This window comes from Geotrypetes seraphini, chromosome 6 (assembly GCF_902459505.1).
Source record: "Geotrypetes seraphini chromosome 6, aGeoSer1.1, whole genome shotgun sequence".
NCBI lineage: Eukaryota > Metazoa > Chordata > Amphibia > Gymnophiona > Dermophiidae > Geotrypetes > Geotrypetes seraphini.
The window spans coordinates 247,588,965-247,612,243 of record NC_047089.1 but is presented as its reverse complement, the minus strand read 5'-3'; the positions used below and the strand labels follow the sequence as shown (position 1 = coordinate 247,612,243).

Sequence of the window (23,279 nt, the reverse complement as noted above, 5' to 3'; positions counted from 1 at the left end):
CTGTATGGAATGTTGCTACTCTGGGGGTTTTGGCCAGCATGATGACGGGCTATTGGGCTTGATGGACCATTGGTCTGACCCAGTAAGACTATTCTTATGTTCCCAGCAATGGTAACTGTGGCCTGAAAACACCAATTTAACCCTTTATTTGGCATTGTTGCTCAGAAGCAACATGTGTTTCTATGGCTCTTATGGGAGATCTGCATCTCCAAATGCCTGTTTCAAAATTATGTTTCACCATCTGCCAATCAGTGGGCTAGCAAGCAATTATTGGTTTCAATTAGAATCAAATAAAAGTTATGTGTGTAAATTTAAGTGCAGGTCAAAAAAGGGGGTGTGGAAGTGGGTGGATCGGGGGCATTGGAGCCTAGATTTAGGCACTGGCATCCCCACCACGTTTGTGTAGACGTAAATAAAAGAGGCGTGATTATAGGCAGGGTTGACATTCGGCGTCACCAAGCGTGATTCTACATTGAAGATAGGCACTGGAAACCCTCATCTACATTTCTGGCGCCTGTCGTTAACGGTTCTCAAAGATTCTCAAAATGGCGCCATAGTATGACGTGTGACCGGTGCCGTTTGGAGAATCCAGGCCTGACTGGCTAGGTTTAGCAGCTAAATCGGGCCATGTAGATACCGGTCGCTGTTAACTGGCCAGCTCTGGATGCTATCATAGGGGAAAACACCCTCCAGGGATTCAAATAGGAGAAAACACCCTCCAGGGATTCAAGATAAAGTTAGACAAGTTCCTGCTAAACAAGGACGTACGCTGGTAGGGCCGGTCTTTGACCAAAAGGGCCGCCACGTGAGCGGACTGCTAGGCACGATGGACCACTGGTCTGACCCAGCAGCGGCATTTCTTATGTTCTTATGAATATGGACTTAACTGGTTAAGTTAGAGCTGGTCGCCAGAAACGGCTCAGCAATGAATATCCAGGCTCGCTGCTGACCGCGGGACTTAGCCAGGCTGCCTCCTGCAGTCTGAATATCGGGCCCCGTTTCTCCCCTCCCTTGGAGCGACAGCTTTCCAGTGGCTTCTCTTGTAAAGGTGGCACGTATGTAGGACTGCTCTTATTTCTTCGTGTTTGCTCATTCTGAGTTTCTTTTCCAGCTAAATAGGGCCTGTTTTGGGAGGACAGAGAATCAGTGTGTGTTGGTATTTTCAAAGTGCAGGTGTCATGTCTGGCTTTCATTTCGGGGGGAATCAAATACAGATGTTTGTGCAGCAGAGAAAAGAGTCGGCCCGGAAGAGGCAGAAAATCCTTGTGAGATCGAAGGGGGCAGAGGACCAATGAAAGGGCCGCTGAAAAGTTCTCATCCCAGCCCAACAAAATTGGGCTGGTCTCGGCGACCGCTGATCTCGTATCAATCACACATCTGTGTCCTTTAGAGCAGTGGTTCCCAACCCTGTCCTGGAGGAACACCAGGCCAATCGGGTTTTCAGGCTAGCCCTAATGAATATGCATGAAGCAAATTTGCATGCCTATCACTTCCATCATATGCAAATCTCTCTCATGCATATTCATTAGGGCTAGCCTGAAAACCCGATTGGCCTGGTGTTCCTCCAGGACAGGGTTGGGAACCACTGCATTAGAGAATCGCATCTTTTTTTTCTCTCTCTCTCTAACAGACCCCTTAAATGTAGGACAGCATTTTAAACATCTGTCTCGCGCGTACGGAGATGCGTAGGGATGCTTATGGACGCCCAAGCCCACTTCCGGTGGAAACCTGCCCACGCTGGCCTTGGGCGTTGGTAGGTGTGCCTAGATGCCACCTTAGGCATGAATCAGACGCCTCTATTGTAGGCGTCCTTCGCGGCATGGACAAAAAATTTAGATTGTGGACCCACCAGGGACAGAGAAAGTACCTAAGAACATAATTGCCACACTGGAACAACAGTGTGAAAACCCAAAGAGTAGCAACATTCCAGAGCTGAGATTGTGATGTCATAATGCCTCATTCCACCAATGCTTAAGAGTCAGCTTCTTCAGTGATGTCACAATGACTTGATTGTCCTATACTTGGCTCACTTAAGAACATAAGAACTGCCATACTGGGACAGACCAAATGTCCATCAAGCCCACTATCCTGTCTGCAAAAGTAGCCAACCCAGGTCCCAAATACCTGGCTAGATCCCAAGTAGTAAAATAGAGTTTGTGCTGCTTATCCTAGGAATAAGCAGTCGAAATTTCCCCTGTCTGTAATCCCCTGGATTCAATGTATAGCACCCAAATTAGTGTATGCTCCTGAGATGCGTGCACAAAGCAATTGAGTGACGAGCTCTTAACCATCAGTAATTGGGTGCCAATTACCAGTTACTGAACTTAATTGGCACACATTAGAATTTGCGTGTACACCTGACTGTGTGCTGTTCTCTTAAGGCGGTTGCCTAACTCAAAAAGGCGGAGTGGCCATGGGAGGGGCATTCCAAAAAGTGGCATACGTAGTTAACAGAATACTGGGTCAGCTACGCCCAACTTGGGCGCCAGCATTTATAGCTTGTTTCAGCAGGCTAGTGCTTGAGCCTCGGGCGTGGGAATCGACACTTAGCTCAATTCTATAAAAGGCGCGTGCCCTTTAAAGAATCGGGCTTAAATCCATCCTTTTCTGGTGCCTGCTTTTGAGTGTCAGTTATGGAATCTGGTCCAATAGGCAGTGGCGTAGCGAGGAAGGTTGGCGCTTGGTGTGATGGTGCCCAGCATCGCCGCGCCGTGCACCCCTCCCATTCTTCCCTGCTGCTTGGACGCCCCTCACTCTTCCCCGCCTCCCACGTACCTCTTGAAATGATCCCATGCATGAGCTGCGTCTTCCACCAGCTCCCTTCTGATATCACGTCATGGTCCCACGACCAGGAAGTGACGTCGGAAGGGATCTGTGCCTGGCGCGAACGGCAAATGGTAGGTGCTGCTCGTGCTGGCAAACATTTCAAGAGGTAGGCAGGAGGGCAGAGAGGAGGCGAGACACCGGCATCCCCCCGTGAAGACGGCGCCCGGGGCGGTCCACCCCACTCCCCTTTTCTACGCCACTGCCAATATGTATAAACCGCTTTGCTTGTATCACAGAAAGGCGGTGTATCAACTCCATGACCTTTTGACCCATGAAATGCTAGGCAAAGGCGGCTTGTGCAGCATACCAGCAATTTTGAGGTTAAACATACTCGGGCGTATAAACGGCAGCAAAGCAGCTCCGCTCTGCTCTGTAAGGGCACAGCTAAGTGGGTGGAGCTATCACTTACGGAACATGGTTGGTCAAGGATTCTCAGGACACCTCCCCCAGCCAGACGGATATGCGCAATGAATATGCATGGCAGGGAGTGCATGCAAATTGATCTCATCCGTATCCACGGTGGATATCCTGAGGCCTGAGTCCAGTGAATCTGGACGCCTAAAAGGAGGTTCCCACCAGAGAATGACACGGTGAAAAAATTCATCACCGTTCTCGTCCCCGCGGATAACCGCGGGAAATAAACCTATGTCATTTTCTAGTGTCTATTTCAACCTGAGTCCTTCTACACCAGCATTCTTCAAAGCAAAGCTTGTGGGTCAGTGGTTGTGGCCATTCATACTCTGATTCTTATGTGAGCCAAGGATAATGAAGCCATTGTGACATCACTGATGTGATTGGTTCTTAGGCACTGGTGGAATGAGGCATTATGACATCACAATATCTGCTCTGGATACCAGAGACTGTCATTCTGTAGTGTCTGTTTCAACCTCGGTCCTTCTACACCAGCATTCTTCAAAGCAAAGCTTGCGGGTCAGTGGTTGTGGCCATTCATACTCTGATTCTTCCCTCTTTCCTTAAAGAATGACATGAAGATGGTTTCTCGCGGTTATCCGCGGGGACGGGAACGGTGATGAATTTTGTCACCCTGTCATTCTCTAGTTCCCACTTCCAGAACTGGCTCCTGCCCACACTAAGCTTGTCTCAATAGGCATTGAAGGCTCTCTTAAGAAAACAGCTGCGGTACACATTGCCAGGGGTGAGCCGGAAAGGCACCTCAGTTCAAATGACAAAGCTTTATGGTCAGACCTGGAGAGGGAGGGCGCTGGGAGTGGGAGAGGTCTGACCTGTGTTCATCTGCCCAGGAGTCAGATAGCAGAATGTGTCCTGGGTCCGACGGCGATATCCTGCGTGTGCTCACTCCAGTGCGAACAGACGAACGGGGCAGAACGACAGGCTGCTCTGTTTCTGACGCCAGCTGCTGCGCAATTGCAGTTTATACAAAGTAAACTGTGGTCTGGCAACTAATTGGAATGGGATACGGTGGGGGGAGGGGAGTTTGCCTTTCACCGCACATCCACAGACAAAAGGGTTTCTGCCTTCTGTCCAGCTGAGCCGTTCCTTCGGTCAGTCGCTGGAGCCCGCAGATTTCTTCAGCTTCCCACATGCCACATCCTCTGTCCAGCCTGCCTGCACTGCATGGAATAGTCTCCCGGTAGAGGTGGTGGAGACGGAGACTGTGTCTGAATTCAAGAAAGCGTGGAATAGGTACATGGGATCTCTTAGAGAGAGGAAGAGATAACGGTTACTGCGGATGGGCAGACTGGATGGGCCATTTGGTTTTTATTTGCCGTCATGTTTCTAGGGTTCTCTAACCGTAAAGCTCTATGACCTCACGATGCTGGTATAAAGAGCCTTAGCCAATAGGATGAGGAGATGCAAATGTTAAGAGTCTTAGCCAATAGGGAGAGGAGGAGATAGTGGGTGCAGCGGATGGGCAGACTGGATGGGCCATTTGGCCTTTATCTGCCATCATGTTTCTCTAACTGTAAAGCTCTGACCTCACAATGCAAGTGTAAAGAGCCAGCCAATAGGATGAGGAGATGCAAATGTTAAGAGCCTTAACCAATTGGGAGAGGAGGAGATAGTGGATGCAGTGGATGGGCAGACTGGATGGGTCATTTGGCCTTTATCCGCCATCTTTCTGTGTTTCTACGTACTGGTTAGCATGTTACTCCAATGGTCACAGTTTTTGGTCATTGAATAAATGATTCATTAATGTTGGTTTGTTTGTTTTATATGAGTTAATTAGTAATGTAGGGATTTATGATTTGCATTTGCTCTGCTAGGAGCACCGAGGAGTAGCCTAGTGGTGCAGCAGCCTGAGAACCTGGGGAGCTGGGTTCAATTCCCCCTGCAGCTCCACGGTACTCTGGACAAGTCACTTAACCCCGCTTTTGAGGCAACCACCGAAAGGCGGTTTTTCAAGTGCTACCCCATGTGATGGAATAGAAGCCGAGCAGATGATGTGGCGGACAAGTGGGGAGGGCTGACGGAGAAATCTCCGAATGTTAGAGGTCACCAGGGTATCCGTTCTTTACTCTCAAGCAATGTGTTCAGACTACTCCAATTAGTTCTGTTCTAGAGGGCAAATTTCTGTTTACAAAACCCATCCACCGAGACCACCACAGACGGCTGAAATTACTTCTGAAGCTACGATTGCAAGGAGCACATCCATTACCTCCTTTTCTGGATAGACTAAACCAGTTCAGATTACCCACTGCAGCTGACTGAGACCCTGCTCCCATGAACTGATTGGAAAAAAATCCCAGGAAGGTTGCCGATTCCAGCTTGAAGGATCTAATTATTTCAGAAACCCAACAGAAAAGAACATAATAATAGCCTTACGGTCCATCTAGCCCAGTATCCCGTCTTCACGGAGGCCAATCCAGGTATCTGGCAAAAACCCAAATAGGAGCAGCATTCCATACAGAATCTTAAAGAATAGCAAGATTCCGGAATACCAAAGAGCAACAAGATTCTAGAACTCCAAACAGTAGCAACATTCCATGCAGACTAGACTTTTCCTCCAGGAACTTATCCAAACTTCACCAGACATAGAATGATAGAAAAGTCTCCTGTAAAAAGGGAAGTCATAAGAGTTTTGCTGCATGTTCCACTAATGGCTAACAGGTGGCCAGCCCAGGAGTGGACTGGGAACGTCTGCGAGGGAATCGGGAGCTAGTATGCAGCATTTATTCACACCGCAGCCTCTCCCAGCAGATCTGAAGCCACCAGGGTTTTGATTTAAAAACACAGTAATGACACGCAAGGAGCCCAACTTAAGAGACTCCAGCACCCTTTAGGACTCTACTGAAGACCTACCTTTTTTCGATTATACTTAGGGGTTTTTTTTTTAATCTAGGATTTTATTGAATTTGTCTTTTGTATTTTAGCTTGAATTTTTAGGGGTGGAAACTGACCCAACCGCAACTAATAGATCTTTTTTTCTTTTCTGTTCTTACAATATTGGCGTCCCTTTCTTACTTTGGGCTCCTTTTACTAAGCCGCGTTAGGGCTTTAACACGCGGAATAGCGTGTGCTAAATTGCCCACGCTAGACCTTAGCGCCAGCATTGAGCTAGCGTTAGTTCTAGCCGCGTAGCGCGGGTTTAGCGTGCGCTAAAAACACTAACGCAGCTTAGTGAAAGGAGCCCTTTGTTTTTGAAGAAATGGAAGCCGAGATGAAGCGAGAATGCAAAAGCGGTAATACGGTTATTATGGGAGACTTCAACTACCCCGGGATAGACTGGAGTCTTGGAAGATCAAAATGCGCTAGGGAGACCAGAATTCCTGGAGGCTACACAAGATTGCATCATATACCTGGATTTCCAAAAAGCCTTTGACAAGGTGCCTCATGAACGTCTACTCCGGAAACTGAAGAACCATGGAGTGGACGGAGACGTACATAGATGGATCAGAAACTGGCTGGCGGGTAGGAAACAGAGGGTAGGAATGAAGGGCCACGAGTGGGGTCCCGCAGGGCTCGGTGCTCGGGCCGCTGCTATTTAATATATTCATAAATGATCTAGAAACAGGGTCGAAGTGTGAGATAATAAAATTCACGGACGACACCAAACTATTTAGTGGAGCTCGGACCAAAGAGGACTGTGAAGAACTGCAAAGGGACTTGAACAAACTAGGGGAATGGGTGACGAGATGGCAGATGAAGTTCAACGTTGAGAAATGTAAAGTATTACATGTGGGAAGCAGAAACCCAAGATACAACTATACGATGGGAGGGGTGTTATTGAATGAGAGTACCCAAGAAAGGGACTTGGGGGTAATGGTGGACATGACAATGAAGCCGACGGCACAGTGCGCAGCGGCCGCTAAGAAGGCAAATAGAATGCTAGGCATAATCAAGAAGGGTATTACTATCAGAACGAAAGAAGTTATCCTGCCGTTGTATCGGGCGATGGTGCGTCCGCATCTGGAGTACTGTGTCCAGTATTGGTCGCCGTACCTTAAGAAGGATATGGCGTTACTCGAGAGGGTTCAGAGGAGAGATTGGAGAAACTGGGTCTCTTTTCCCTGGAGAAGAGGAGACTTAGAGGGGATATGATAGAGACTTACAAGATCATGAAGGGCATAGAGAGAGTAGAGAAGGACCGATTCGTCAAACTTTTAAAGAATAAAAGAACAAGAGGGCATTCGGAAAAGTTGAAAGGGGACAGATTCAAAATGAATGCCAGGAAGTTCTTCTTTACCCAACGTGTGGTGGACACCTGGAATGCACTTCCAGAAGACGTAATAGGGCAGAGTACGATACTGGGGTTCAAGAAAGGATTGGACAATTTCTTGCTGGAAAAGGGGATAGAGGGGTATAGATAGAGGATTACTGCACAGGTCCTGGACCTGTTGGGCCGCCACGTGAGCGGGCTGCTGGGCATGATGGACCTCGGGTCTGACCCAGCGGAGGCATTGCTTATGTTCTTATGATGTCAAAACGAAGTGCATTATATTAATAAACATAAACCTCATATCACTGTATAGATATACAAGGCCACCCTGTCATCCCCCCCCTCAAAAAAAATAAGGTAACACTTAAGAAACACTTGGTTCTATGGCACAAGGGCTAACCCTAGATTATTATGTCTGTTACAACTCAATTTTAATTTTTACAAACAAAATATGTTTGAAATGTTTGTGCCGTAAAAACAGGGAGAGGTAGTCCTGCGTGGCGAGTCGGAGGGGGCTGCAGTCTGTCGCCTTTGGCTAGTTTAGGAGATTTAAGGGGGGGGGAGCCCCGTGTTCTGGAGTAATTTGCATTGGAAGCTCCGTGGTCGGGAAGGGGCGGCAGCCCATGGTCTGCGGAAGCCCTTTAAGCTCTTGATCTGATCGGTGGACGGACGTATCGTCGGTCGGGAGCTCCTCCACCCCTTGGGATTCTGACTACTGTAGAGCTCAATTATGCCTGGAAACAGCTGATGCCATTTGCCAATCCTTCGGAGGAAAACAGCTCGCTACTGCTCCAGAAATATGCTCGCCTCCGAGCGGTCTTTTTTTTTTTTTGTTTGATTCGATGTTTAGCATACTCAGCCTGTTATGGTTAAGAAAGGCATATCGGGGGTTCTGGACGGTCCTGATTGTAGAGGCTTCTCTCCTCAGCCGGGTTTTAATGATTCCTTTTTTACCGTGTGTATTTTCCTGAAATCTTGTTGACAGTGCAGTCCCCCCCCCTTCCCCCCTTAGATGCCGAATCTAGAATCTGGAGCCTACTGTTAATCTAGTCTTGTGGTCTGTGGTGCTCCAGTGTTTGGAGGGAGCATTGTGTAAGCTGAACCTCCCGTACAGGGTCCCAAAGTGAATAACACAAGCCAGATAGGTATAAGAGTTATGGAAGAATCCTCCTCCTGGAGACTGTCGTCTTGAGAGCAAGAAAGTAGGCAACCCCAATAAAGTGAAAAGCTGTGTTTGGTAAAGATCCTCTGCTATTTCCATCATGTGGAATAAATTAACTGGTCCGCTAAGAGCCCTTATAGACCTTCAGAAGTTAAAAAAAAAATGCTTGTCTATGCTTTTTCTGGAAATATTTTGATGAATGATGATTCTAGATTATAATGGTTTCTGTATAGGCATACAGTTGAACGCTGTTTGTATGTGCAAACCTTGGTTTGCGAGTAACGCGGTTTGCGAGTGTTTTGCAAGACGAGCAAAACACTCGGCAAACTTTTCTCTTGCAAACCGAGCGCCGCCCCGATAAATGAGCACTTGCAGCTGCAGGCAGCGTCGCTTCAGGGGGGATGCCTCTTCCGTCCGCCGGCCAGCCTTCCACGCCGGGTGCCTTCCGCACTAGGTTGGAGAGCCTTTGAAGCCCAGGCGGCCGAGCGCCGTCCCACCTGCATGTTGTGTATGATCACACACGTCGTCAATCATCGATGAGCGTGTTTATACGTGGCGCGTGTGTGGTACGGCGTTCGGCTGCGTGGGCTCAGGGGTTCTCCAGCGTGGTGCGGAGGACTGGCTGGTCGATGGAGGCGGCATCTCCTCGAGGCGGCGCTGCCTGCAGCTGTACAAGGACGCCGATGGTTGCGTGTGGCTGGCCACCTACAAACTGCAGCACCCGACACCCCTGGGCCACCCATCGCCACTTGCTTGGCACCTTTTGAGTCGTGGAACGAATTGTCAGCGTTGCCATTAAGGCCTATGGGGAAAGTGGCTTTGATATACGAGTACTTTGGATTACGAGCGTGCTTCTGGAATGAATTATGCTCGTAAACCAAGGTATTTTGTTTTTTTTCTATATTTTTATTTTATGTATGTTTTTACTTGTAAAACCGCCTAGGAATAGGCGGTTAAGAAATCCTTTAAATAAATAATTAAAGAGGTGTGGGGGGGTTCTGGAGGGAGGGGCATGTCAAGCTGAGGTGAGGAGAGAGAAGTGGCCTCTGCGCCTTGGATCCATTTTATGGATTTGGGTTCACATCTTGTCTGGTGGTCGGACGCTGGAGCTGCTGGGCTTCTCGATTACCTGATCGTCTTGCAGCTGGGATGGAAGTAAAACCCGGATGTCTCAATCCGCCCTCCTGGAGCCATGTGGTAACCCTAGTTACTTGAAGACTCAGGGCTTGGACCCTGCTAATGAAATATACCGATTGCAACCACTTCCCTCTCCCCCCTCCCCCCACTCAAATTGAAAATGATTCTATAAAACACAGGACTCCAGTTCCTGAGATTCTTCCGATCTGTTCAAAATTCTGCTGCACTGCTTATCCAATTGACAGTGTCACTAGACTCGCACACTCCCTCTTCTCAGGTCCTTAACCCTTTCAGGACCAAGGGACATATTTGTCCCATAACTTTAAAATCCTATAAATTTTGATTGGGATAGTCTACAGTTCTAAATTTGATATGTACGGATTCCATATGATACTGCCTTTATGTAAACAAACTGGTTCCGACATTCATTCATTAGCGTCGTTGCCAGATTGACGAGAAGATTCACTTGCCACACTGTCCATAAGCCAGAAGTGTGATTTTTTTTAAAAAAAATAATGATATTTCACAAAAAAAAATCAATTTTTTGGCATCTGCAAGCCCTTTTTACCATAAAAATGTCGTCAAAACCACAAAAATTGGCCTACGATCCTTATGGTCCTGAAAGGGTTAAACATTGTCCCGTCCCCCCCTCTCTGTTTCCATAAACAGTTCAAACTTCACTTACTGACTTGTAAAAGCCTTCATGCTGCAGCCCCTCCTATCTCTCCCTGCACCCTTCCCCAGGAGCTCCGTTCACGCTTATCAGTGCCGTTCTCCTCCAGGGGCCTCATTCCTTCATCTTTCTGGGGCATAAGCCTGCAATAAACTTTCTGAGTCCCTGTGGCATGCTCCCTCTCTGGTCCCATTCAAATCTAGGCTAGAAGGCTGCATTTTTGAAGCTGCTTTTAAATCCTAAGCCCTTATACACCCGTTTATGTTCAAACATTTTATTGAAAGAATAAAGCAAAAATACATATATATTATACAGAAAGATATTCTTTACAAATGATTTCACAAATGAATTCTAATCCATATATTCTATAAAATTCTATCATTTCCCCAAACATTTTATATACTAAACCATAAACCCCCCCCCCCATTAACACCCCCTCATCCCTTTCCAACACCAGCCCTACCCAATCTCTCACTCTTCCTCTTTTCCCCACCTCCTCCTTTCAAATCTTTTATTCCTCCTCTTCCATCCCATTTCCTTCCCTCCACCCCTTAATCAATTCCCTCTTCCCGGATGAAAAGTGACAAAAATAAAGAAAGAAAATAAAGATCTGGAATGTAATTTAAACAACCTTAGTTTCAATGTAGAGTTGCGCGGGGACAGAAATCCCACCTGTCCCCGTGAGGAATCCCCTCCGTCCCCGCCCGTCCCTATAAACTTCAGAAAAAGTTATTTCATTTAATTATGCTACTGAATTAAAGGCTCTGGTAGAAACCCATTTACAAATAAGCAAAAAGACTTTATTAATTTGGAAATATTAATTGGGAAGAATATATACTTTGTAAACGGGTTTCTCTACCAGAGCCTCTAATGTTTATAAATTTTTATCAACACAACTAATATACTACTTTGTCCTGAAGCAAAAAAAAAAAAAAAGAAATAGAATTCTTTTCCTACCTTTGTTGCCTGGTTTCTGCTTTCCTCATGTTCTCATTCAATTCCTTCCATCCACTGTCTCTCTGTTATTGTGCCTCTCCCTTTCTCCCCCCTTCCAAATTGGTCTGGCACCCATCTTCTTCCCTCCGCTCCCCCCATAGTCTGGCATCTCTGCCTTCTTCCCTGCCAGCGTCTTCTCCCCACTCTCTCTTCCCCATTTCCTTTCAGCGTCCTTCTCCCTCCATCTTCCCCATGTCCTGTCAGCGTCCTTCTCCCCCCTCTGTCTTCCACATGTGCTTTCAGTGTCCTTCTCCCCCCTCTGTCTTCCCCATGGCCTTTCAGTGTCCTCCACCCCTTTGTCTTCCCCATGTGCTTTCAGCGTCCTTCTCCCCCCCCGTCTTCCCCATGTCCTTTCAGCATCCTTCTCCCCCCTCTGTCCTCCACATGTGCTTTCAGTGTCCTTCTCCCCCCTCTGTCTTCCCCATATCCTTTCAGCGTCCTTCTCCCCCCCCCGTCTTCCCCATGTCCTTTCAGCATCCTTCTCCCCCCCCTGTCTTCCCCATGGCCTTTCAGCATCCTTCTCCACCCCTTTGTCTTCCCCAGTGCTTTCAGCGTCCTTCTCCCCCCTCAGTTTTACCCAGTTTATCCATTTCCCTTAAGCGTCTTTTCCTCTCCACTTCACCTTTCCTCCCTTTCTCTCTCCCTGCCCCCTTACCTTTGTGGTGCTTCCCCGCCCGACCGACAACAGAACAGGCCCGGTCCGCCAAACCTCCCTGCCCTTAACCGTGAATCTAAATTACCTTCTTACAGCTGCTGTAAGAAGGTAATTTAGATTCGCGGCTACAGGGCAGGGAGGTTTGTCGGACTGGGGCTGTTGTCGGTCGGTCGGGGAAGCGCCACAAAAGTAAGGGGGCCTGGCCGGCTGTGCTGCACCCGGGGCAGAGCGCCCCCCTCCCTTGGTACGCCACTCGAGCCGCGAGGCTACTTTCCTTCTCCTTACCTGCCCTGCCTGCAGCGCAGAGCCGAACGGAAGTCTTCCCGACGTCAGCGCTGACGTCAGAGGGAGGGAGGGCTTTGGACAAGTTCTGGGAGGAAAAGTTCATGGTCTGTTATTGAGAAAGACATGGGGGAAGCCACTGCTTGCCCTGGATCGGTAGCATGGAATGTTGCTACACCTTGGGTTTTGGCCAGGTACTAGTGACCTGGATTGGCCACCTTGAGAACGGGCTACTGGGCCTGATGGACCTTTGGTCTGACCCAGTAAGGCTATTCTTATGTTCTAATGTATATTATCAGGTGTCTCATTTATAGAATTTTCCACTGTTGACAATTCAAAATAAAGTGAGTTTTTAAAATATATTCTTGAAATACTGTGGAAAGGGCTGAACAAGCAGGTCAGGGCAGTTTACAAAATTAGTAGTATGTGTAAGCTTGAAATCTTTTGGTGGCCCTCGGAGCTTTCTTGTATTCTCACTGTGGCCCTCTACGTGTAAAAGGTTGGAGACTTCCCTAAGACATCCCATATGCCTTCTTGAATTCAGATAGAGTCCTCATCGCCACCACCTCCATTGGGAGGTCGTTCCATTTATCCACCACCTTTCCTGTAAAGAAATATTTCCTTGGATCACTTTTGAGTCTATTCCTTTTTAACCTCATCATATGCACTCTCATTCCAGGGCTTCCTTTCAGTTGAAAGAGACTCATCTCTTGTGCATTTTATGCCATTTAGGTATTAAACGTCTATCATATTGCCCCAGGCCGCTTTTCCTCCAAAGTATAATATTGAGATCGTTAACTCTGTCCCCATATGCTTTTTGACGAAGACCATGCACCATTTTAGTAGCCTTCCTCTGGACCGATTCCATCCTTTTTATATCTTTTTGAAGGCGCGGCCTCCAGAATTGTACACAATATTCTAAATGATGTCTCACCAGAGTCTTATACAGGGACATCAATACCTCCTTTTTCCTACTGGCCATACCTCTCCCTATGTCCTCTAGCATCCTTCTGGATTTGGCTGTTGCTCTGTCAACCTATTTGGCCACCTTAAGATCATCAGAAACATGGGGGTTTGGCTGCAGAATTTGGCTCATTTGGATATTACTAGAAGGGCGAATAGGTAGGCCAAAGTCAGCTTGACAAGGTGCCAAGAGCTAGTGGCATATATGCATTGGTACATTTGCTTGCCTGAAAGCCCAGCAAACGGATGGATGTAGACCAGGGGTGTCAAAGTCCCTCCTTGAGAGCCGCAATCCAGTCGGGTTTTCAGGATTTCCCCAATGAATATGCATGAGATCTATTAGCATACAATGAAAGCAGTGCATGCAAATAGATCTCATGCACATTCATTGGGGAAATCCTGAAAACCCAACTGGATTGCGGCCCTCGAGGAGGGACTTTTGACACCCCTGATGTAGACATTTCAGAGCTCTGAAATAAGGACTTGCTGGAGAGCTCTGCCAGGCTAAAAGGTAGGTTCTGGTGCCAGGACCTGTGTTTAACTAGGGCGTGAAATAAACTCCCATCGTCGCCGGGATAACATTTCATAATGTTTAGTGCCTCAGTGCAAGCAAGCGACTGAAAGAAAATTGGTCTTGATTGTTCTCGCATTTGTAATTCCTGGAAGGGTATCACTTTCTTTCTAACTCTCGTCTTTCTTAGCCAATCTGAATTTAAGTCAACTGGAGCAGTGCTGCGCTGACTTTCAGCGGTGGTTTATTGCCGAAGTGACCCAGTGATGCTTAGGGGATATGTCTCTTGATAATTTTATCCCCTGTAGAAGAATAGACATCAGTACACATAGCTTGGTTATCGGGGGTGTTTAGGATGTGATTTGAGTGTGGTCTTCCTCTACGTATGTTGACATCTGCTCCTGAGCTGATATTACACTTCTCCCTCTGTATTCGCGGGGGATGCGGGCGGACCATATGTGCGAATATGGAAAAACCGCAAATAACTTTTCTACTGTTACTAGCAGTTTTTGAAATAAACAGCGATTTCAGAGCTTGGAGCAGGCGATTCCCGACGACTCCCAGCGATTCCCAAAGAATTAAGGGCTTGGAACAGGCAAGCAGCGATTCCCAGCAGTTCAAAGAGAATTTAGGGCTAATAGCAGGCAAGCAGCGATTCCCAGCAATTTTCTCCATGCATGCTGGGAAGAAGCCTTTCTCTCTATGGATGCTGGGAAGTAGCGTTTTTCTCAGTGCACACTGGGAAGCAGAGAAGCAGCGATTTTCAGAGTGAATGGTAAGCGATAAACTTTTTTATCGGTATAGTAAAAGGAAAAAGAATTTTACTGATGATGTAATTTGGGGGGGCGGAGTCAGCAGCCGAAAAATCACAAATAAGCGAATCCACAGACACGGAAACCGCGGATACGGAGGGAGCAGTGTAATGTGTTTGGCTTCATTATAATGACCAACAACAAAATAAACCACTCCAGTGATATTAAGCAAGCAAACATCCTACAGCTATGATAAGGAAGGAAAAAAAAAGCCTCAGGTGGCTCATGGGAAATTTCCAAGCGCAGAGACGGAGTGAGCTGCAGCAAATCAGCTCTACTCCGAACCATCCATCATTGGACTAAAAAGACCTTCCTTCGTAACATGTATAAATCAGCAGTCAATGAGATATATAAACGGAAAAAAAGACTTATAATAAGTAAAACACTTATCTGAGCTAAGAAACAGCGTTATAATCCCCCGATGGTGGCCATTGTTTTGCAGCCCAAAACGCCACTGCTTCAGGGCACAGGATCAGTCGGCGCATGTGGCGCTCCCAACGCGAAACCCGTGCTTCATTACGACCACATTTTCCGCGGCTTTTGTGGGACAATTCTGTGACATCAGTGCAAACCACGTATGTGTCTATTATGCGTGCAAATGCTTAAAATAATGGCATTGAAGTACGCATGTTTGCACTTCTACATAAATACCCAAATTTTGCCGACGTGCTCTTCTGTAAATACCTGCGTGGCTTATGTAGTGGGTGTTCGCAAGGGGTAGAACTTGGGTGGGACTCGGAACTACCCATGCTGCATTTGGGGTCACGAACTACACTAGGGGTACATAGGCCTGTTTTTCGAACACTGGTTCCCTGAGGGAGAGAGGCGGTGTGTGCTGATTGCACTTCCGGCCGACAGCCGGGACACCTCAGGGGGGAGAGGGATCGCTCCCATCCCAGCTTGGTTCACCATTGGACCATCTGGATTTGAAGTGGCTCCGAGGAGAGGCCAGCACTGGGTTCAGGAGGAGACTCTAGTATAAACTGAGACCCCCACTTTTGGACCCTTTTTTGGCTCAAAAATCTTGGTTTATATTATATACATTTAGCTCTATGACTGCCATAAATGCTTACTTCTTTCTTTTAGATAGAAACATACTGTAGTAACATGATGGCAGATAAAGGCCAAATGGCCCATCCCCCACGTACCTATCCCAGACTTTCTTATAAACCAGGTTAAGCTAGTATTCCATAAAACAAGGGTTCTCAATCCAGTCTTCAGGGCACACCTAGCCAGTCGGATCTTCAGGATATCCACAATGAATATGCATGAGAGATTTGCATAGAATGGAGGTGGTGCATGCATGCAAATTCATTGTAGATACTCTGGAAAACTTGACTGGCTAGGTGTGTCCTGAGGACTGGCTTGAGATCCCCTGTTATAAAGGAAAGTGGGGAGTCCTATGTTCTTTCATAGAATAGGCTCCCAGTTATAAAATTAATCCTGTGTGGTGGGAAGTCTGTAAAAATTGGCGCCAAGCTCGATTCTACAAAGGACATGTCGGCTGAAGTCTGGTATAAATGCTGGCGCCCATTAGCTGCACTGAGGCAGTAATCTATAACTACTTAGAGAATGACATGGGGACAAAGATTCCCCGCCCCATTCCCGCCCCATTCCCATGGATTCTGTCCCCGACCCTGCAGGCGCCATCTCCGTCCCCGCCCACACCCTGTTTCCACGAGCTCTGTCCCCATCTCCAGACTCTGTCCTCATTTGCACAAGCCTCGAACCCTAACGATTTTATATTTAAATCTTTTTATTAAATTATAAAAAGGGACAATATTCTGTATAAGTATTTATAGCTCACAAATAGAGCCTTGCATTTCTATCTGGTTTTGGTACAACCTTCCCATAGTCTATTGTCAATTGTGCCCTGGAGTCCTGCAGAACTTGCCTGTCCCTCACTACTAAAAATATGATAGTGAAACAGCACCACCCACTGGCAGGTCTATAGGTGGAGGACTCCCGCTCAGCTTAGATCAGTGGTCTCAAACTCACGGCCCGCCAGGTACCATTTTGAGGCCCCTCGGTATGTTTATCATAATCACAAAAGTAAAATAAAACAGTTTCATGATCATGTGTCTCTTTAGCTAAAGCCAAAGGGAAAGATTTATAAACTATAAAGAGTTTTACCTCATGCAAAATTGTCATTTCTTTGATAAGACATTAACTATCCTTTCTGAGGCCCTCCAAGTACCTACAAATCCAAAATGTGGCTCTGCAAAGGGTTGGAGTTGGAGACCAGTGGCTTAGAGCAGGGGTGTCAAAGTCCCTCCTCGAGGGCCGCAATTCAGTCGGGTTTTCGGGAATTCCTCCAACGAATATGCATGAGATCTATTTGCATGCGCTGCTTTCATTGTAGGCCCGGTGGTCTACTAGTGGTCAAGGCATTTGCACATTGGTATTTTTGTATGCTGTTGGGGCTGGGTCTAGGAACTTATCTTATAAAGAAACATAGGTCTTTGTTACCATTCAAAAAAAAAAAAAGACACCTTATTGGACTTCTAACAAAGGCATCGTATTCTATAATGGCAATTTTAAAACTGCCCACATAACTGCAAAGTTATGCAGTCTTTGCAAAGTCCGTGGGTAATTTTTATCCATGGACTTCGTAGTACCAGTTTTCAAAGTGATTCTACACACACGTGGGCCTCATCTAGAGCGCAGGGGTCTCTCGGTGCTTGGGAAGTGTAGGCCTCCTCTGAAATAGGGTTACCAGATTTTACATCCGTAAAATCCATCCCCCCTAGACCCACCCAGTTCCACCCATCCCCCCTTTATGCCCCAGCTCCGCCCCCACCCCCCCCCCCCGCCTGTTCGTCGGGAAGAAAGGCATCTGCGCATCGCGGATGTGACACGATGACGTCGCGGGCATGCATGGATGCCTTTCTGCCCGACGCGATTTCTTTACAAAACCCAGACAAAGTGTCGGGTTTTGAAAAGTCGTCCAGACCTCCCCGGACATGTCCTCAAAAGGAGGATATGTCCGGGGAAATCCGGACTTCTGGTAACCCTACTCTGAAACGAAGGGGACCCTTGCTGCTTGGAGAGGATAGGCTTCCTCCAAAATGAAGGGGATCCTTGATGCTTTAGAACGTATAGGGCCCCCTCTGAAATGAAGGAGACGTAAGAACATAAGAGTTGCTATACTGGGAGGGTGCAGAGGCGAGCCACGAAGTTAGTAAAAGGTATGGGAAACTTGAGCTACAAAGAACGCCTAAGAAAACTGAGCTTGTTCACCCTTGAGAAGAGAAGACTACATGGGGATATGATAAGAGACATTCAAAATACTAAAAGGATTTGACAAAATCCAGCAAGAAGCATCGTTTTTCATGTTGTCAAATGTGACTTGGACGAGAGGTCATGGACTGAAGTTGAAAGGGGACAGGACCAGGACAAATGTCAGGAAGTTCTGTTTCACATAACGAGTGGTGGACACTTGCAACGCTCTCCTGGAGGAGGTTGTGATGAAGACCTCCATTCTGGGATTCAAGGGCAAGTTGGATGCACATCTCCTTGCAAATCACATTGAGGGATACAGGTAAACAAGGTCTCATCTGGGAACACCTAGGTCTTCATCAGGAAGCACCTAGTTAGGCCTCTGCGTGTGCGGGTCACCGGACTTGATGGACCAAGGGTCTGATTCGGTGATGGCATTTCTTATGTTCTTATGAAAGACTGAAGGTCAGCCAAGCCCAGTATTCTGTTTGCAACAGTGGCCAACCCAGGTCAGAAGGACTGTTGGTGCTTGGGGAGTACAAGTCTCCTCTGAATTAAAGGGGATCCTTAGTGCTTGGGAAGTGTACCCCTGGCACTTTGGGGAGCATAGACCTTGTTTAGAAGGAAGAGGACCTTTTGGGGGTCGAAGCTGGAGACTTAAGTCTGGCTTATTTATTTATTTATTCAATTTTCTCCCAGGGGAGCTCAGAATGGTTTACATGAATTTATTCAGGTACTCAAGCATTATTTATTTTGGTATAGGGTGGCCATGGTATGTTTCATTAAAGAGAGAACTAAACCTTGAGCCAGGCTTGTCTGGAGCAGGGGAAGAAGATCAGGCAAGAGTCTGGGATTTATCTGGATTAAAAGGAGCTTATGGTACTTAGAGTATATGAATCTCATGTGTCGTTAAAGAGATTTGCAGTACCTGGAGAGTATAGACCACCTTGATAATGATGGATGTCCGTAGAGCTCAAGGAGCACAAGATTTTTATACTTTTATGATCATAAACATAATAAACCTGGGTTAATTTGTTTCTTGTTATGAAAAATTAAACAAGTTAAAAGGAGTTGCCTACTTTGAAAAGCTAATAATTCAAGGGGACTATTTCTTAAATGTTACTCCTCTTTTAATGCCTGTTGCTGGACATGAGGTCACTGAGATTTATGGGGCCTAATGGTTACCATATTTTTATGGCAAAAAAAAGAAGGCACGTGGCCCTTCCCTGTTCCGCTCCAGTCTTGGTGATCAAGGGGATGGAACTCCTCTTGGAAAAGAGACAGCTGAGGGGAGATATGATTGAAGTCTAGGAGTAGAACAGGGACATGTGGATTGATTTATCAGTCCGTTAAAAATTACAAAGACCAGGGGACATATATTTTCACTCAAGAGAATAGTTAAGCTCTGGAATGCATTGCCAAGAGGTTGTGGTAAGAGCGGATAACGTAGTTGGTTTTAAGAGGGGTTTGGACAATTTCCTGGAGGAAAAGTCATAGTCTGTTATTGAGAAAGACATGGGGGAAGCCACTCTTTGGGAATCTTGTTACTCTCTGGGATTCCGGAATCTTGCTGTTCTTTGAGATTCTGTATGGAATGTTGCTACGCTTTGGGATTTTGGAATCTTGCTATTCTTTGGGATTCTGTAGGGAATGTTGCTACTCTTTGGGATTCTAGAACCTTACTACTCTTTGGGATTTTGGAATCTTGCTATTCTTTGAGATTCTGTATGGAATGTTGCTACCCTTTGGGATTTTGGAATCTTGCTATTCTTTGGGATTCTGTAGGGAATGTTGCTACTCTTTGGGATTCTAGAACCTTACTACTCTTTGGGATTTTGGAATCTTACTATTCTTTGAGATTCTGTATGGAATGTTGCTACCCTTTGGGATTTTGGAATCTTGCTATTCTTTGGGATTCTGTAGGGAATGTTGCTACTCTTTGGGATTCTAGAACCTTACTACTCTTTGGGATTTTGGAATCTTGCTATTCTTTGAGATTCTGTATGGCATGTTGCTACTCTTTGGATTTTGGCCAGGTACTAGTGACCTGGATTGGCTACGGTGAGAACGGGCTATTGGGCTTGATGAACCTTTGGTCTGACCCAGTAAGGCTGTTCTTATGTTCTTCTGTTTGCTTATTTATAATGTTCTACAGCCTGAAGTAGGGTGTGTGATTTGTGGGGTTATTTATTTTTTTTTTTTTAATTGATATACATTTCTCATTTTTTGAAGACGTAATTAGTCTATACCTGAGGCTGAATTTGGCAGGAATATGCAGGTGATATTGCTTTCTCTTGTGGTATGAATAAGTCACATACCCCTCTTTAGAAACCTTTTTGCTCAGAAGATTCCATATTAATGTGCAACACACGTTAACCCAACTTGACGAAAAGGCCCTCAAATGGCTAATTGAAGGATAAAATAGTTTGTCCAAGAGCACAATATATTTAGTGCTAGAAGCAGGATTTGAACTCTGATCTTATAATAATAATAATAATACTAATAATTTTATTCTTATATACCGCCAAAGCCATAATAGTTCGAGGCGGTTTACAACAAGAAGTGCTGGACAATCAGGGAAATGGTCACAATACAAAGTTATCGAATACAAGCTTCCAGAATAGAAGAAGTGAAAAACTATAAAATTCTTAGGTTACAAATCGTTTTTACTGATTTTCTAAAACTGAAGTAGGATGAGGAATGCATAATAATGTTACCCAGCCAATCGTTCCATTTACCTGCCTGGAAGGCGAAAGTTCTGTCCAGGAATCTTTTGTAGCGGCCGGCCTTTATTGTCGGATAGGTGAACATATGAATTCTACATGTGGGCCTAGTAGAACTAGCCAAATTAATTTGAGAAACCAAGTACATAGGGGCCAGGCCAAATATTGAAGCAAAGACAAAACAATTTAAACAAAAAACTCGTGCTTCCAGGGGCAGCCAGTGTAGTTTTTGATAAATGTGTTCCCATTTTTTCCAACCCAAAAGTCAGTTGGACTGCCGAATTTTGAATACCTCGGAGTCTTTGAAGGGTTTGTTTGTTTTTTGAAGGTTCCCAAATCATGCTTAAAATGGAAGATTAAACCAATAAGCGAAATGATACTGCAGCAAAATATTTTCTGATGGTTCTGAGTTTCCATAATATCGAGAAGCATTTTCTAACCATTAAATCCGTGTGTACATTTAGAGTAAGGTGTCAGTCCAGAGTCACCCCCAGAATTTTTATGGAATAGTCAATAGGGAATTATGGTTATTCACTACACCACTGATTTCTCAACCCAGCCAGTCAACTGTTCAGGGTATCCAGAAAGAATTTGCACGAGTGAGATTTGCATACAGTGGATGCAGTTCATGTAAATGTGTATTATGGTTATTTGTTGTGGATTTCTGAAATCCCGACTGATTGGATGGTGAATCACGCCTTGAAGAGCAAGAATGTTCACATATGATGTAGAAATGTCTCAGCTTCCTGTTTCTAGTGGTTTAGGGGTGAATTGACCCCAAGGTGATTCTGCTGATTGCTCCTTCTTGTGTAAATTAGTCTAATCTATCTTTGAAGCCTGTTGTAGTGTTTGCTGTTACAATCTCCTTCGCCAGTGAGCTACACAATAGAGAATGACACGGTGACAAAATTCATCACCGTTCCCGTCCCCGCGGATAACCGCGGGAAACCATCTTCATGTCATTCTTTAAAGAGAGAGGGAAGAATCAGAGTATGAATGGCCACAACCACTGACCCGCAAGCTTTGCTTTGAAGAATGCTGGTGTAGAAGGACTGAGGTTGAGATAGACACTGAAGAATGACAGTCTCTGGTATCCAGAGTAGATATTGTGATGTCATAATGCCTCATTCCATCAGTGCCTAAGAGCCAATCACATCAGTGATGTCACAATGGCTTCATTATCCTCGGCTCCCATAAGAATCAGAGTATGAATGGCCACAACCACTGACCCGCAAGCTTTGCTTTGAAGAATGCTGGTGTAGAAGGACCGAGGTTCAAATAGACACTAGAAAATGACATGGGATTATTCCCCGCAGTTATCCGCGGGGACGGAACGGTGATGAATTTTGTCACCGTGTCATTCTCTACTACACAACCTAACTGTGCTGTGTGGGAAGAAGAAACTTTCTCTTTGCCTTTTATCCTGCTCTCCGATCATTTGCAGCTGCAACGCAAGGGATTTGTGGGCGATGGGACTCAAGGTCCCAAGGGTGTAAATGTTACCAGACCAGCAACTGTTAAAACGTTTTCTATGTTTTTTTGCAGGAGGTAGTTCTCTACTGCTTGGAGAATAAGGTGTGTGATGTGAACCATCGTGACAATGCAGGTTACTGTGCCCTACATGAAGCCTGTGCCCGGGGCTGGCTAAGCATTGCACGCCATCTGCTGGAGCATGGGGCCGATGTGAACTGCAGTGCTCAAGATGGGACCAGGTGAGGCACCATGAGTGGTCAGATGGGGGCCCTCAAGCAGCCTTTGGGTATTTCTCCAGTTGTAATCTTTAGAGCAGTTTTTGGATGGCCTTATAGTTCTCCATAGAGCAGCTTTTAGCTAGTGTCCTACTTCTCTAGTTGGGGTCCCTAGAGCAGCCTTCGGTTGGCGTCATACTTCTCCAGCTGGAGTCCCTAAAGTAGCCTTCGGGTGGCATCATACTTCTCCAGTTGGTGTGTCTAGAGCAGCCTTCAGTTGGTGTCGTATTTCTCCAATTGGGATCGCTATAGAGACTCTTGAATGCTCAAGTTTATTAAAAATGTCTTATACCGCCTAATCAGGCTTCTAGACGGTGTACAATACTAATAATACATGCAAAAAGACATTAAAACCAAATTATAAAATTAACAGAGCTGGACAATACTAGGGAATGTTAGTACAATAAATTACTTGACTTACGGACCTACACCAGACATAAGGAAATGGGCAACAACTACAATATTTGGAAAAACATAACATAAAAGGGGAAGAACGATAGGGAGGGAAAAAACCCAGAAGAGAATTGTTTTGTCCTTAGAAGGGCAGTTATTATCCAAAAGCATCCTGGAAAAGAAAAGCTTTTAGATTAGATTTGAATTGATCTAATACAGACATTGCCAGTAGGTAATTAGGCATGAATTCCATAGGGCGGGTGCTGGAATGGCAAAATGGTTAGATTTCATGGTGTGTGAATGCTAGAACAGCGATTCAATGTTGCTGCACCTAGAGCAGCATGAGGGTTCTAGAACAGCGATTCAATGTTGCTGCACCTAGAGCGGCATGCGGGTTCTAGAACAGCGATTCAATGTTGCTGCACCTAGAGCGGCATGCGGGTTCTAGAACAGCGGTTCAATGTTGCTGCACCTAGAGCGGCATGCGGGTTCTAGATCAGCGCTTCAATGTTGCTGCACCTAGAGCGGCATGCGGGTTCT

The 23,279-nt window shown here is 46.0% G+C and overlaps 1 protein-coding gene across 9 annotated transcripts in view; it reads left to right on the top strand.

Annotated features, from left to right (window-relative positions):
• The window catches only part of BCOR (BCL6 corepressor), a 163,287-nt gene that overhangs the window by 125,600 nt on the left and 14,408 nt on the right, over positions 1-23,279 (top strand). For all 9 annotated transcript variants that reach the window (XM_033948108.1, XM_033948107.1, XM_033948116.1 and 6 more), the window contains one exon: positions 22,144-22,310. In XM_033948108.1, coding sequence (XP_033803999.1) covers positions 22,144-22,310 — 167 coding nt within the window. The remainder of the gene's footprint in view (positions 1-22,143; positions 22,311-23,279) is intronic.